A 14,232-nucleotide genomic window follows, 5' to 3' on the forward strand; every position below is an offset into this window, starting at 1 on the left:
GACTCAAAGTGCCCCTTGCATAGGAATCGTTGCATCAAGAATCGTGCTCAGTGACACCCCCCCAACCCTCGGGTGGGGTTCCTGAGGCTGTGGGAGCACAGGGAGGAAGGTTGCTAATTCTGCGGGCCCCCAGCTCCGAAAGGGGGTTTCTCTAAGGATTCTGGGACCGGTGTGGCCTCCAGGCGTGGGGGAGGTAGCGCATCCTTGAGCCAGGATGGGGTGTGAGGAGTGATTTTTCCACCCGCGGGCGGGGCGGGGATCGCGGGGATCGGCGGGCTGGGGTCCCCGCCCAGGTGGGTAGGCTGTTTCCTAAGCTTCGATGTCCCAGTGTCCGTCCGTCCGGCACAGCCTCTGGATGGAGACACTCAACCTAAACAAACGGCGTCCGGGCCGGCCGCGCAGCACAACCTGGACTTACTGGCCTGTGAGCCAAGCGCCCCAAAGGGCAGACCCTCTCGGGGAAGACACAGCTCCCGGGTGTCTGTCCTCGCACTGCCTGGACCTCAGCACGTCAAGGGCACGAACACGACCCTCTGGGAAGCACTGGTGTCCGTGAAGGGGGTACCATTCAAGGGAAGACATGTTGGGGGGCGGGGTTGGGCCTAAGAAACGGGGTGCCCTGCAAAGATCAGGTTCCCTGGAATTGCAGACAGGCCGGGCCCGTCTTGGAAATCCTAGCGGCAGGGGAACCTGAGGTGGATGTCTGGTGGCAGAGATCTGGGGGTGTCTGGTGGAGTGAGGCCTGAGGATTTGGGGTGTCGGAGGAGGTTCTGGAGCATCCCAAAGGCTGAGAGTGAGCTGCAGGCTGGGGCGCCCCTTGGAGGCCTGGGGCGCCGGGATGCACTCCAGGGAGTGGCTGGCGGCGGGGCTTGGTTGGGGCAGCATCTGTGTGCAGGGGTTAAGTTCCAGGGGTGCGTGGGCGTTTGGAGGATGCGGGGTGCCAGGAATTCTGGGTGCAGGGCTCATGTCCCGGGGACCCGGAGGGGCGCCGGGGAATTTCGTGTGCTAGGGCCAGACATCCCAGGAGTCTGGGGCGGGAGGTCTGAGTCCATGCAGCAAGATCAGAGGCGAGCAGATCCCGTGGGGGTGGGGGTGGGGGTGGGGATGACAGGGTGCAATTCACCAGAGGGATCCTCCTAAAGGCAGAGGGAGCAGCTGGCCGCAGCGCCCCGCTTCTACTATCTGAGCTCAGCTGGGGTTTGGGGCTGGGTGACTGTTCCTCCTTCCCCCATATTGTCGCTAATTTTTTTTTTTTAAATCAATGCATGATGATGGGCTGCCCTCCAGCGGGGAAGGGTAAGAGGCTAGGAGACCCTCCTGCAGCCCCACCCGACCCCCTCGAGGTCCGCCCCCTCCCAGAATGCCCCTGCCCTCAACCGCGTGGCATGCAGCCCCTGGCGCTTATTGCTGAGGTGGAGTCGGGGGAGGGGTCCAGGTTGGAGCATGCACAGTAGGGGGAGGTGCCCCCAATGTGATTGGCATAATTTGGACGTATTTACACGAGTGGATGGGAGAGGGTGTCCTATGGCTCATGGAGACCTGAGAAGGCTTTATTTGGGTGGGGGGAGAGTTGGAGGGCGTGGGCTTTGGCCCCTCCCCCTCCATCCTGGGGCCCAGGTCGGGGTGAGGGGCCCGGGGGTGTCTGCTGGCGTGGTCGTCTCCGTTGCATATTATAATGACTTTTGATTTTTTTAAAAAACCCTTTCCCCCACCCCCAGCTCCTTTGACCTTCTTCCCTGTCACCCCCGAGTCCCCCCACAGGGGGGAGGGGAGCGCTAGAGGATGGAGGGCAAGGTTGGGGGAGCGCGGCGGGCGGCCCTGGGAGAGCCGGGGGGAGTGGCTAGGGGCGCGAGGCGCAGGGACACCCCGCTCAGGCCCGCGATGCTGCTCAGGCTGCGGGATTTCTCGTAACCTGGGGGGAGGGGCGGAAACACGGGGAGGAAGCAGGGAGTAAGGGTGCAGGGGGAGGGTCCCACAGACAGAGAGACCCCAAGACAGAGGGAGGGAGGCAGGAGAGAATCAGATAGAGAGGATACCAGATGGAGAGAGAGACAGCGGCAGGGAAAGCAAGAGACAGAGAAGGCGAGAGCAGAGACATGGGAGAGAGAGAGGCCGGCAGGCACCAGGACACAGGAGACAGGGCGAGGCAGAGACGGACAGAGGCGGGCCAAGGAGATGGAGAGAGAGAGAAGTGAACAAATCGCACAGTCAGTCGCATCGAGGAGAAAGGTTCAGACATGGGGAGGGGGGAGAGACTCAGGGTTAGGAGGCAGGTGGCGCCCGCCGAGCCTCCCCCACCCATCCCTTCCCCACGCAGCCCGCCCCCCCAAAACCCGCCCCCCGTAGGCCCCCTCATCTGAGGCATAAAGGGGGGGCAGCAAGGCGGATGGTGGCAGCAGGGGCATGGGCGGGAGCTCGGTGGAAGCCACAGGGGAGCAGCCGGGGAGGGAGCGGGCAGGGCTGCAGGGGGAGCTGACCTACTGCAGAGAGTGAGGGGCTGAGTGGGGGGACCTGGCCGCAGCGCCCCTGGGGCCCCGCAGCTGCAGAGCAGTCGCTGCAGAGCAGCCGGAGGGGCAGAGGCTGGCTCACCTGGAGGCGTGGCAGGGACGGTAGGGGCTCAGGGAGTTTCAATGGGAACCTTCTGCCTGGAAGGTCCTAACTGTCCCGACAGCCGGGACCTGAGATGGGTGCTAAGGTCAGGGAGCGGGTGGGGGGTCCTCGGAGCTGGGGGGCGCCTGCCAGCGCCCGGGGCTTTTCCAGGCAGAGCGCCGTGTCTAGACCACAGGAGACAGAGCCTGAGGGGTCGGGAGCCCACTGCCTCAGGGACACCCCTTCCCAGCCATTGCCCATTGCTAACCTGGGGGGAAGGGGCAGGGGGGGCCGAGGGTCTCTCGAGGCCTCAGGCGGTGACAAGAGCTGGGGACAGAAATACACAGAGTCATGGCGGGGGAGGGCGGTCGCGGGAACCCCCCCAACATGGTCTCACTGTTGGGGGTTGGAGAAAAGCCGGATCTCTTCCTCCTCTCTAGTGTTTTCCGGGGGGAGGGGAGCAGTGAAATGGGGCGGCCAGAGACATCAAATATGGGAGGAGCTTCCGGGGTGGCGGGGGGGGGGGGGGGGGGGGGGAAGAAGGCTGGGGAGGAAGGGGAGCACGTGTCCAGGGTTATACTCCGGTGGCTGGGGAGGGAAGATGAGGAAGGGGGCGATCCTGGGGCAGGTGGGGGACAGGCCAGGAGGAAGGGTCTCCGGGGGAGGGGAGACACAGTGGAGGGCGGGCCATGGGGGGGGAGGGTGAGGAAGGGGGGTCCAGGGTCCAGTCAGCCCCATCAGCTCCAGCCATTATTTGAGTTCAATGAATGGATTTCGGCATCAGAGGCAAGAGAAGCAGAGACCTCCCACCCCCAGCCCACCCCAGCCCTCCCTCACCCACATTCCCACCCCCACCCCTACCCCCCCCCCCTCAGTTCCAAGGGGCCCATCCAGACCTGAAGGAGGGGGACAAAGAGTGGGAAGGGGACTGGGTGCAAGCAGGGAGAGGGGTGAGATGGGAGCGGGAGGGGCTGGTGATGAGATGACAATGAAGATTGGCGGGGGGTGCAACAAGGAGGTGGAGGGACGGAACAAGAGCAGACAGCCCCCTCGCGGTTCTGTCTGACCCAGAAGCCTGGGCTGCCCTCCCTCTGCTGTGTGGCCTGGGTCGGTCATGGCCCTCCCTGAACTTCTGTGACACAAGGGGGCTTAGCCAAGGCCGTCCTGGAGGCTCCCCAAGTCCCACTCCAGCCTCTCCTTAGGCTGCCTGCGGGGATTTGGAATGTGTCTCTATTTCTAAGGAAGCGTCTGCAGGTGTTTGTGGAACGAGGAAGTGATGGGTCAAATTCCTTCAGGTGGCTCCTCCTCACTCTTAAGGCCAGGCCAGCCCCTCACCCTGGCCAACACCCTCCTGCTCCTTCTGCACAGGCGGTCCGCACCCCCTCCCTTCAGCTGCTCAGCTCCGGCCTCACTTCCCTTTCAGCACCAAGCTCGCCCACTGGGGACCTCAGGACCTTTGCACTCGCTGTTCCTTCTGCCTGGCCGGCCCTTTTCACCTTTAGGTTTCATGTCGCCTCCAAAAGCCCTTCCACAAACCAGAGACTTTTTTTTTTTTTTACTGGGTTTAATTTCTGCTTCCTCCAATCAGGGGGCATCAGGCTTTTCCTTAAAGGGCCAGGTAGTAAACATTTCGGCTCTGTGAGCCACACGGTCTCCGTCCTAACTATTCTAGTCCACTCTTGGAGCAGAACAGTGGCTATGTTCCAATAAAGTTTTATTTACAAAGCAGCTGGCTGACAGAGCTGGCCCCTGGGCTGGAGTGTGCCAACCTGGGCTCTAGAGTATCAACTCTGAGGGCAGGTTCTTGCCTTGTGCAGTACTAGGTTACGGTGTCCTAGGAGTCAGTTGTGACATGAATGAATGGGTGGGTGAGTGGAGCTAGGGGTTCTCGAGGGTGGTGTGAGGGTTACAGAAGGTATGTTAAATTCTGGGCGTGTGGTAAGTGCTGGGCTGTGTTTGCTGAATGATTCACTGACGAACAACTCTCTTCACTGTGTCCCCTGAGGTCCCAGGCCAGTCCCCAGCCCTTCTCCTCCCGTTCCCTCTCTCTGCCTCCCTTCCCTTCTATCCCCACAGCCCTGACCAGGTTCAGGACGTGTCCTGTCCCCGCGGACCCTTGTCCTGGTCTCCTCCCCGGCCCTGACCGCCAATCCCCAAGGGCCCAGAGCTGCGCTGCTCTCCTGGGTCCCTGAACAAGGTCCCGGCCCTCAGCCAGCCCTGCCTTCCTGCCTCATGGCCACCTCCTAGCCTGGTCGGTCCCTGGCTTTGCTGTGCTCTCCGGTCACAACAGTCTAACGCAGCGGTTCTCAACCTGTGGGTCGCGACCCCTTTGACGGTCAAATGACCCTTTCACAGGGTCGCCTAAAACCATCCTGCATATCAGATATTTACATGACGATTCATCACAGTAGCAACGTTACAGTTATGAAGTAGCAACGAAAATAATGGGTCACAGCATGAGGAACTGTATTTAAAGGGACAGAGGTTGAGAACCATGGGTCTAACGGGACCACGTCCCCATCGAGTACCAATTCCTTCAGAAAGCCTTTCCTGTGGCTCCCCCACCCGGGGCTTTGCCTGTCCCTCTGACTGTACGTGCGACCTGTGCCACCGCCACCTCCACATGTCACCTCAACAGCGACTTTCTCCGACTGCGTCTGCCTCTCCCACATGGGGCTCCCGGGGAGGGGAGGCCCCTTTGCTCACTGACGTCTGTGCGGGACCTGTGGGTGCTTTGTGAGCTGGCCAATTCACAAGTGACTGACTGGGTGGCTGAGTCTTTCTCATCCCATCTTGCACCCCAAGAATATCCTGGGCATGTACCCCGTTTTCTTGGTGGAGTTTTTAAAACCCAGAAGGAGAGGCAGGGAGAGAGGCGTTGATGGGAGTGAGGATGGGTCAGTCAGGAGGGCTGGGAGGTCAGGCACATGGTGGGAAGGTTGGGGTCAGTTCCAGGGGGTTAGTGAGGGGCGGGCAAGTCCGGGCGGGCGGGTGTGGGGTCAGCGTCAGGGCCGAAGGTTAATTAGATGGAGCTCTTCATGGTGAGGGGCGGGAGTCTTGGTCAGTGGGGGCTGCATGTTCTCAGGGGGGTTAGTCAAGAGGGGGGGTTCAGAGGACAGGAGCTACTTACCCCGGGGGGAGGGGGTTCGTCCACTAGGGGGATATCCAGGCCGCAGCGTTGGCGTTGAGGTCGGGCAAGAAGCTTGGGGGGCCTGGCTTACGCCAGTCTGGGGGGGGCAGTGGGGGAGCACCGGTGGCTGGGGGTGGGGGAAGAGGCCAGAGGGTCGGGGCGGGGGAAATGGAGATGCAATAAAGACAGGTGAAGGATCAGTGGTGAGGAAACTTGGGGAGCGGGGGCAGGGGGGGCGCTTCTGGGAAGGAGATTTGGGGCCATGGAATGGGGAAAGGGAAGTCCATCACCTCCCCCCTCTCCCCCTCTCCCCCCTCCCCTAGGGGAGGCGAGAGAGGGAGGGTCCCGGGGGCCAGTGGAGGGCACCTCACCTTTCCGGATGGAGCCATCAGGGGAAGGGGAGTAGTCCGTGAGCAGGAAGCAGGCTCGGTCCCGGCTGTAGCGGCCCCGGCTCCCAGGGGTGATGGGGCTCTTGTCTTCCGGGGACATGGCGGGCTGGTCGATGGCTGGGCAGTCCTCATGGGCGAGCGCAGCTGCTGCTGGGTCCCCGTTGGGGCGGGGATCTGTGTCCCAGGGTCAGACAGAGACACAAAGGAAGGGGTGAGTGTGGAAACGCAGGGCAGAGTGAGACCAACAGGGATGGGGTGCGGGTGGACTCAGGTGCAGGAAGATGACTCAAGGGCAAGGTGCCAGGAGATGACAGGAGGGGCTCAGTTGGAAGCAGGGTGTTAGGGGGCATGGCTGGTGGATTTGGGGAGCAGGTCACTGGGGAAGGATGTTGAGTTTCTTTTTGTTAACCCTCACCTGAGGATATTTTTCCATTGATTTTTAGAGAGAGAGGAAGGGAAAAGGGGAGCGGGAGAGACAGAGAGAGAAACATCGACGTGAGAAAGACATACCAACTGCTTGCCTCCCGCACACAGGGGATCAAGCTGCAACCCAGGTACCTGCCCTTGACTGAGAATTGAACCCGACACCCCGAACCCGAGCACAGGCTGGCGCTCTAACCACTGGGAAACACCAGCCAGGGCGGAAGGGTGTTGCGTTTTGAGGACAACAGGGTAGGCAGAGGTGGTTAGGGGACAGGGTTGGATGAAGGTGAGTGGAGGAGGGTGCTGAGTGCTAGGAAGTGCTAGCCAGGCCAGGTGCCAGGGCTGGGAAGGGCAGGCTGGGGTTGGATGCTGGGCATTTGGAGGGATGGGTGGAGGAGGACATGGGTAAGAGGAGGCTGGGAAGGGGGCTGGGACAGAGTGTTGGGGGGATCGTTGGGTCAGGTGAACTGGGTCGGGCAGGACTGGGGTAGGGTGTGGGTTGGGGTAGATGGCTGGGCGCTGGAAAGGACACAGTGGGGAAGGGTTAAGGAGGTGACAGATGAGGGAGGGGGGAGTGGGGGTCCCCAGGCTCTGACTCGGGCTATTTTTAATTGGTGTGAAACTGGGTCAGTGGCTGAGGGAGCAAGATGGGGGCCGGGCGGCCCAGCTCCCTTTCTTGGCCTACTTAAGACATGGGGGTGGGGCCCCCCGGCCTCTCCCTCCTCCCAGACTGACACCCCAGTCACTGCCTCGGAGGCAGCTCCCCTGGGGGAGGGACAGGCACAGGCACAGGCACAGTCCACTCCGCTAGCGCCCTGGTCTCACCTCTTCCTCTTGGCAGCATCTGACTCTCCCAGACCCTTTCTGCAGAGCCCGAGTCTGGGCCTTGGGTCCCAAGTCATTGTCCTGTCACGTGGCCTTTCCACCCTCCGGCCGGTCCCCCCTAGACACCCTCTGACTCTTCGTGTTTAGTTTTAAGTCTTACTTCCTCTCTTGGTCTCGCTGTTATTCCAGCCTGAACTCCCTGCTGCCGACCGCTCACCGCTCCCTCCGTCTCCGCCCCCCATCCCTTCTCAGGGACAGTCTCTTAGTTTCAGACTCCGTGGCTTTGGGACCATTTTCTCAGGCTCTCCTCCGGGAAGCTCAGACGCTGAAACCGTCTCTTGGTCTCCTCTCTGGCCAGCCCATGGTTCACGTACGAGACCCTCTCCCCTGGGCCCCCCTGAATATTAGGCTGCAAGTCTGTTCCCCCCCAAAACTGGCTTTCACGGGAAATCTCTCTCTCTGTCGTTGTCTACCTCTGTGCCACTTCTCTGGCCCCAGCAATTGCTATTCGCTTTTCTCTCCCCTCTCTGCTGCTGACCATCCCGTCTCTCTGAACCTCGGGCACCCGCCTCCTGCCCCCCCTCAAAACCTCCCCACCTCCTCCCACGCATCTCCGCCTGTGCCCCCACAGCCCCTCATGCCCGCTCCTCACCTGCCCGGTTGATCTCAATCACTTCCTCCTGAGCCAACGGGCAGGGCTCCCCAGGGGCTGGCAGAGGGGGCAGCCCCATGATCCCGAGCCCACCCGCTCCCCCCCTGAGCAGCCCGGGGTGCGAGTGGGGCCCCGGAGGGTAGGCCCCGGCCATCGTCATCCCCATGGAGGGCGGGGTGATGGGAGGCGGGGGGCTGATACCACCACTGCCATGGTGAGGGGGAGGCAGGGGCGGCAATGGCGGGTCGGGCTTGCAGTAATTGGGTGAGCCGGGCAGCGGGGGCCGGGGGATATGTTTATTCTTCTTCTTGGGCAGCTTCTGCTTGGCCATGGCCAGCGAGTAGTACATGCCAAAGTTGTTGACAATGACGGGCACGGGCATGGCGATGGTGAGCACCCCCGCCAGGGCACACAGCGCCCCGACCAGCATCCCCGACCACGTCTTGGGGTACATGTCTCCGTAGCCCAGGGTTGTCATGGTAACCACGGCCCACCAGAAGCCGATGGGGATGTTCTTGAAGTAGGTGTGGTTGGAGCCCAGGATGTCATCCGGGTCGGCGCCAATGCGCTCCGCGTAGTAGATCATGGTGGCGAAGATGAGCACGCCCAGCGCCAGGAAGATGATGAGCAGCAGGAACTCGTTGGTGCTGGCGCGCAGCGTGTGGCCCAGCACGCGCAGCCCCACGAAGTGCCGCGTGAGCTTGAAGATGCGCAGGATGCGCACGAAGCGGACGACCCGCAGGAAGCCCAGCACGTCCTTGGCGGCCTTGGAGCTGAGGCCCGACAGGCCCACCTCGAGATAGAAGGGCAGGATGGCCACGCAGTCGATGATGTTGAGGCTGCTCTTGAGAAATTCCACCTTGTCCGGGCAGAAGGTGATGCGCATGAGGAACTCGAAGGTGAACCAGACCACGCACACGCCCTCCACGTAGGTCAGGAAGGGCTCCGTCTCCACCTCGATGTTGGTGATGTTCTCCGGGGGCGCCCCAGGGATCGGGGAGGCCTGCGTCACCGTCTTGTTGATGATGTGGATGAAGCCCTCGTGGGTCTCCAGGCAAAAGGTGGTGATGGAGATGAGGATGAAGAAGAGGGAGGCGAAGGCCACATACTGCGGGGCAGGTGGGAGAGAGAAGGCAAAAGGTGACCCGGGCATCTGGTCAGCCAGCCACCTCCATAGGACCCTCCCAGTGGCTCCTTTCCCAGCCCAAATGCTTCCCTCTCCCCACTAACGCGGCAAAAGGGAAGGCAGAAGATGGGGCAGCTGTCCCCCGGCTCGCAGGAGGAGCTGGCCCCAGTAGCCGCAGCACATGAGCAACTTCTGTCCTGGAAACAGCAATTGCTGGCCTCAGGCTGTCGCCTAGACCAGTGGTTGGCAAACCGCGGCCCGCAAGCCACATGCGGCTCTTTGGCCCCTTGAGTGTGGCTCTTCCACAAAATACCACCTGTGGGCGCGCGGGTACAGTGCGATTGAAACTTCATGGCCCATGCACAGAAGTCGGTATTTTGTGGAAGAGCCACACTCAAGGGGCCAAAGAGCCGCATGTGGCTCGCGAGCTGCGGTTTGCCGACCATGGGTCTAAACCACCCCCCCTCCTGCTCCCCATGTCAATCTCTGGCCTCAGGTGGGAGAGGAGAAACTGAGATCACTCACGCTCTGTATCTCAGAGGGTTTGCAGGTGGGCCTGGAGCTGAGGGAAGGGGATGGGGGGAAGGTGGGTGGGGAGGCGGAATCATGAGGCGGCTAACAGTAAAGTCTTGGGTGTGAATCCAGCTTTCCCTCTGCCTGACTTGGGCAAAGCAATTAAGCTTCCCAAACCTCAAGTTTTTCCAGGATTATTGTGAGGATTACATTAGATGAGTAGACAGAAAGCCTAGCCGCAAAAAACAGTGCTTGGCCCAGTGTCTGGAACTCCGTCAGGTCTGAGCTCTTAGGAGGGGATGCGGGCATCAGTTAGCGAGGGGGGCAAGGAGCCAGGGTTTAAGGACCTGGGTGCCAATGTCTGTGCCCCAGAAAAGCGAGAAGGCTGGGTGAGGCCCTGACCCAAGAGGACAGGGCAGGGGCGGAACCACAAAGTGGAGGGAGGTGTTAGGGCCCTGAAGGTGGAAGGAAGTGAAGTGTCAAGTCTGCAAAAGGGGAGGCGGTACCGATGAGGAGAGGTGGGGTTTAAAGCTCCCAAAGGAAGGGAGGGTCAGGGGCCTGGACCTTGGGGAAAGGGCAGGACTAGGGCCAAAGAAAGGTGAGGGGCTGTTCAGAGGTGCAGAGTTGCGAGTGGAGGCGAGCCTGGTCCCTTCCGTGCGGGGGATGACTAGAGCCCTGCCAGACAGTGCTGTGGGATCTGATGAAAGCCCTGCGGAGGGGAGAAGGGGGTGGATGAGGCCCCTGCAGGTGACAGTGGGCTGCATCAAATGCGTAGAGGGGACGGAGGCTAGTCCTCGGCGAGGGAAGGGGATGAGCGTTGGGGCAAAGAGGAGGCTCTAAGCAGACGAGGAAGAGGAGGCGGAAGGACCTGGGGTGCAGAGAAAAGAGGGGGGCCAGGGTCAGGCTGCGGAGACCCTCCGCCCCGCCCCCCTCCGTTTCTCCGCAGTGGTTTAAGAGGCCACAGGCCGCCGCAGAGCGCATGCCTGGCGCTCCCCCGCCCGCCCCGAGCCCGGCGCGGCGCAGGCTGCGGCACCCGCAGTGGGGGCGGGCCGGCCTGGCCGGGGGGCGGGGCGCGGCGGCCAGCACCGCGGACAGCTCCCCCGCCGCAGTGCGCAGCCGCAGCCGCTGGGAGCCGCCTTAACCCCTTCGGCGCCACGACCGAGCCGGCGGTGCGCAGCCGCAGTGCCGCCGCTTCGTCGCGGGAGGCCGCTTCGTCGCGGGAGGCCGCGGGCCCGGAGCTAGATTAACTCCTTCCCTCCCGGGACACAGAAAGGAAGATGGGCCCCGCAGTGCACAGCTGTAGAGGCTGCACAGCGTCGGCACTGGTTTAACCCTCTGCCCCCAGATGGTTCAAAAGCAGAGAGGGCCATGAAGTCCCTGCAAGGAAGGGAGAGATGACGAAGAAGGGAGTGTAGTGTGTGATGGGGGGCGGGGGAAGGGGATAGTAGACACCCTCCACTTCTCATTGGTCTCAGCTCCTACCTCTACCAAGCTATCTACTTGGAGCCTGGAATGGGGCACGCTGTGGCACTCAAAAAATACTTGCAGAGTAAATGAGTGACCCCCTCTCCCCCCATAGCTGTCCCGGACATCTAGCCTCACCTCAGGACCCTTCAATGGGGTAGTAAGAAGGAAGGGCACCCCAGGCCATGGGGGGGAAGGAGCCCTCAGAAGCCCGAGGGGGCATCTAGGGCCATGTCCCTCCTGTACCTCGTCCTCCGCACCTATCCCCACCCAACCCCAAATCTCGCCAACTCAGCGCTTCCTGGGGACCAAACTTTATGCGGTGCCTCCGGGCCCCCCTCCCCCTCGTTCCCTCCCCAGCGTGAATGCGGCACTGCGGCTCCGTGTCCTTCCCAGCTCAGGACGCGGCACGGTGGGGGGAGGGGGCCGAACCGGCTCCTCGGGGTGTCTGGGTCCCCAGGAGGCTAGGAGGGGTCCCTGAAGTCGCTACTCTTTCCCTCTAATTCCCCCCATTTTGAACTGCTCTCCTCTCTTCCAACACGGGGAGGAAGTTAGGACGAGAAAGGGAGAACTAGGGGGAAGGGTAGCTATTTAGCCTAGGAAGTTGGGAATGTTTAAAGTTATGAAAGTTTTGGGGGGAAGTAAAGGGAGCTGGAGGGGGTAAAATCTGGAATTTCAAGGGAGATAAGACTGGAGGGGTGCGCTCTCTGTTCACCTTGGGGATGGGGGAGAAGCTGAGGGCTTTGGACTGAGGGTATCTCACTCAGGGGGGAGACTTGGGAAAGGGGGAGCAAGCAGGGCTGGGGTCAGGAGGAAAGATGCCACGACAGGGAAGAAAGAAGTAGGAACTATTTTGAGAAGAAAGTTTTGGGGCTGATAACTTGAGGGAGGTCCGAGGATTAAGCTTAAATTTCTGCAGCAGCAGCAGAAGTGATTTATCTACTAGGAAAGTGGCTGGGAGGGTGGGGGGCAAGGGGGTTGTCCCAGAGAGAGGGAGTGGGCTGTGCAGTAAATGATGGAAGGGAGAAGCTGGGAGGATCTGGGGGTGAAGAGGAGGCATTCTGGAGGGGATCAGCATATTATTGGGGGGGGGGGTCAGGAGAAACTGAGGGGTAGGGAAGGCTCTGGGGAAGTCTTGAGCTAATTTATGGGAAAGCCCTTGGGATGGGAGTTGGCGTGGAGGATGCAGGAAGGGACTTGAACAGAGGGGTCCCGAAGGTCCCAGGAGTAAAAATGTCCTAAGATTGATTGTTGCCGGGAGGGGGAGGTGTCCTAGCCAGAGCAAGTGGTTTGGAGGTTCAGAGGAGTCCAGGAGGCTCTGAAACTGGGGTGCGGGCGCCTTTTGAGACTTTGAGGGCAGAAGAAGCAGGAGATTTCAAAAATAGCCAGGAGACTCTAACTTGGAGGGAGCCAGGGAGAGGGGCAAAGGGAAAAGGCAGCAGGGAGCTGTTGGGAGAGCCTGAGGAAGTGAAGGCTGGAGAGGAGGCTGGGGGGTAGAGGGGGCAGGAGGGGATCTGCAGGGGGCAAAGGAAGGGAGGCAGTTTTCACAGCGCTTGGAACACTTGGAGGAGTAGCAGAGGATGTCTTCTGAGGGTCTGGAGAAGGTCCAAGAAACTGGGCGCTGGGGAAGGGTCTTCTGAGGGTCTGAGGGTGCCCAAGGAAAGTGAGAAGGAGCTTAGAGGGGTTCCGGTGACCGAGGGCTGGGAAAGGTCTTCTGAAGGTCTGGGGGGGGGGGGGGTCCAGGAAAGGTGGGGGTGAGGCTGTTCAGAGGAGCCCAGGAGGAAGTTCCTAAGGGCCTAGGCAGGGTGACCTAGAGAAGCGGGCTGAGGGTCGGAGGGATCTGGGGGGTTCAGAAGGTTGGAGAAACGTCCCCTGAGCATCTGAGGATGCCGGGACAGGGGGTGTGTTCCAAGGGGTGCGGGAGACCCAGGAGGGGCTGGAGGGCCCGTGGGAGTCTGAGGGTTGGATGGGGCGCCCCTGAGGGCCTGGGAGCGCGTGGGGAGGGGAGAGGGACGGGGGCTCCGACAGCGCTGCTCACCCTGGCTGCCCGCGACGAGTAGGGGTCCTCGAAGAGCGCCCACACGCGAGGTTGCCAGCGGCGCCACCACGTGCCGCCTGCGCCGCCCGCGCCCCCTGGCGGTCCCCCGGCGCCGCCGCCCGCTTCCTGGAAGCAGAGGCGCTTGAGTTCGCCGCCCGCGCCGTCCAGGCCGCCGCCGCCCACGCCCGCCTCGTCGTCCAGGCCCGCGTCGTGGGCGCCCGCGGCGTTGGCAGCATTGGCGCCGCCCGCGGAGTCGGGCGCCTCGAAGGAGTCGAGCGCCTCCTCGGCATCGCGGTGCTGCCGGTAGGTCATCCAGCAGCAGGCCTCCACGTCGGTCTCGTCGATGCCCCAGAAGCCGAGCTCCTCCTCGAACAGCGGCCCGCACACGTCGGACGGGCAGTGCAGCTTGCCGGTGCGGTAGTAGTTGAGCACGTAGGCGAAGACGCCCGGGTGCCGATCGAAGAAGAACTCGTCGGTGCCGGGGTCGTAGTCGAAGCGCGCCGCCGCCTCGGGCTCCGTCAGGCAGGCCAGCCGCGTCCCCGGGAGGGTGCGCAGCGTCGAGCGGTACGTCTCATGGCGCACGCCGCCCACGTTGATCACGATCTTGCCGCTGTCGCCACCGCCGCCGCTGTGCCGCCCCATGGCCGCCGCCGGCAGCCCGGGGCATGGCTCGGCGCGCCGGTCCCCGGGCCCGCGGGATGCCGGGGCGCCCGCCGGGGACGCGGCGGGGCCGGGCTGCGCAGGCAGCTGCTGCTGCTGCTGCAGCGGCGGCGGCGGCAGCGGCGGCGGAGGGGAGTCGGGAGGCTGCGGCGGTTGTGCGGTCTGCTGCTTGCCGGCCCCCTGGCGCCCGCGGAAGGACGAGACGCAGACTGAGCTCAGCATTGGACGGGGGGCGGGGCTGGAGGGGCGGGTCCTTGGTGGGCGGGGACTCAGGGGGACGACAGACGTGATTGGGTGGGGGAAAACTATAAATGAGGGGCGGGGCCTAAATAGAGTAGCAACGAAAGTGATTGGCCTGGAGGGGGATGGGGCGGAGTTGAAGCAGAGAGAGAGAAGGGCTGAGACACTAACCCGGCCCAGCTG

At 62.4% G+C, this 14,232-nt stretch overlaps 1 protein-coding gene across 1 annotated transcript; it reads right to left on the bottom strand.

The window, feature by feature from the left end:
* Positions 1 to 1,787: 1,787 nt before the first annotated feature.
* KCNC3 (potassium voltage-gated channel subfamily C member 3) lies at positions 1,788 to 14,046 on the bottom strand. Its single transcript, XM_036307175.1, is given in 7 exon segments — positions 1,788 to 1,912; positions 2,858 to 2,916; positions 5,720 to 5,825; positions 5,827 to 5,846; positions 6,091 to 6,282; positions 8,009 to 9,116; positions 13,150 to 14,046. Coding segments are annotated over 6 exon segments (2,325 nt in total). The 5' UTR covers positions 14,032 to 14,046; the 3' UTR covers positions 1,788 to 1,912; positions 2,858 to 2,899.
* Positions 14,047 to 14,232: the final 186 nt, after the last annotated feature.

Source organism: Myotis myotis, unplaced genomic scaffold, assembly GCF_014108235.1.
Source record: "Myotis myotis isolate mMyoMyo1 unplaced genomic scaffold, mMyoMyo1.p scaffold_m19_p_45, whole genome shotgun sequence".
Taxonomy (NCBI): domain Eukaryota; kingdom Metazoa; phylum Chordata; class Mammalia; order Chiroptera; family Vespertilionidae; genus Myotis; species Myotis myotis.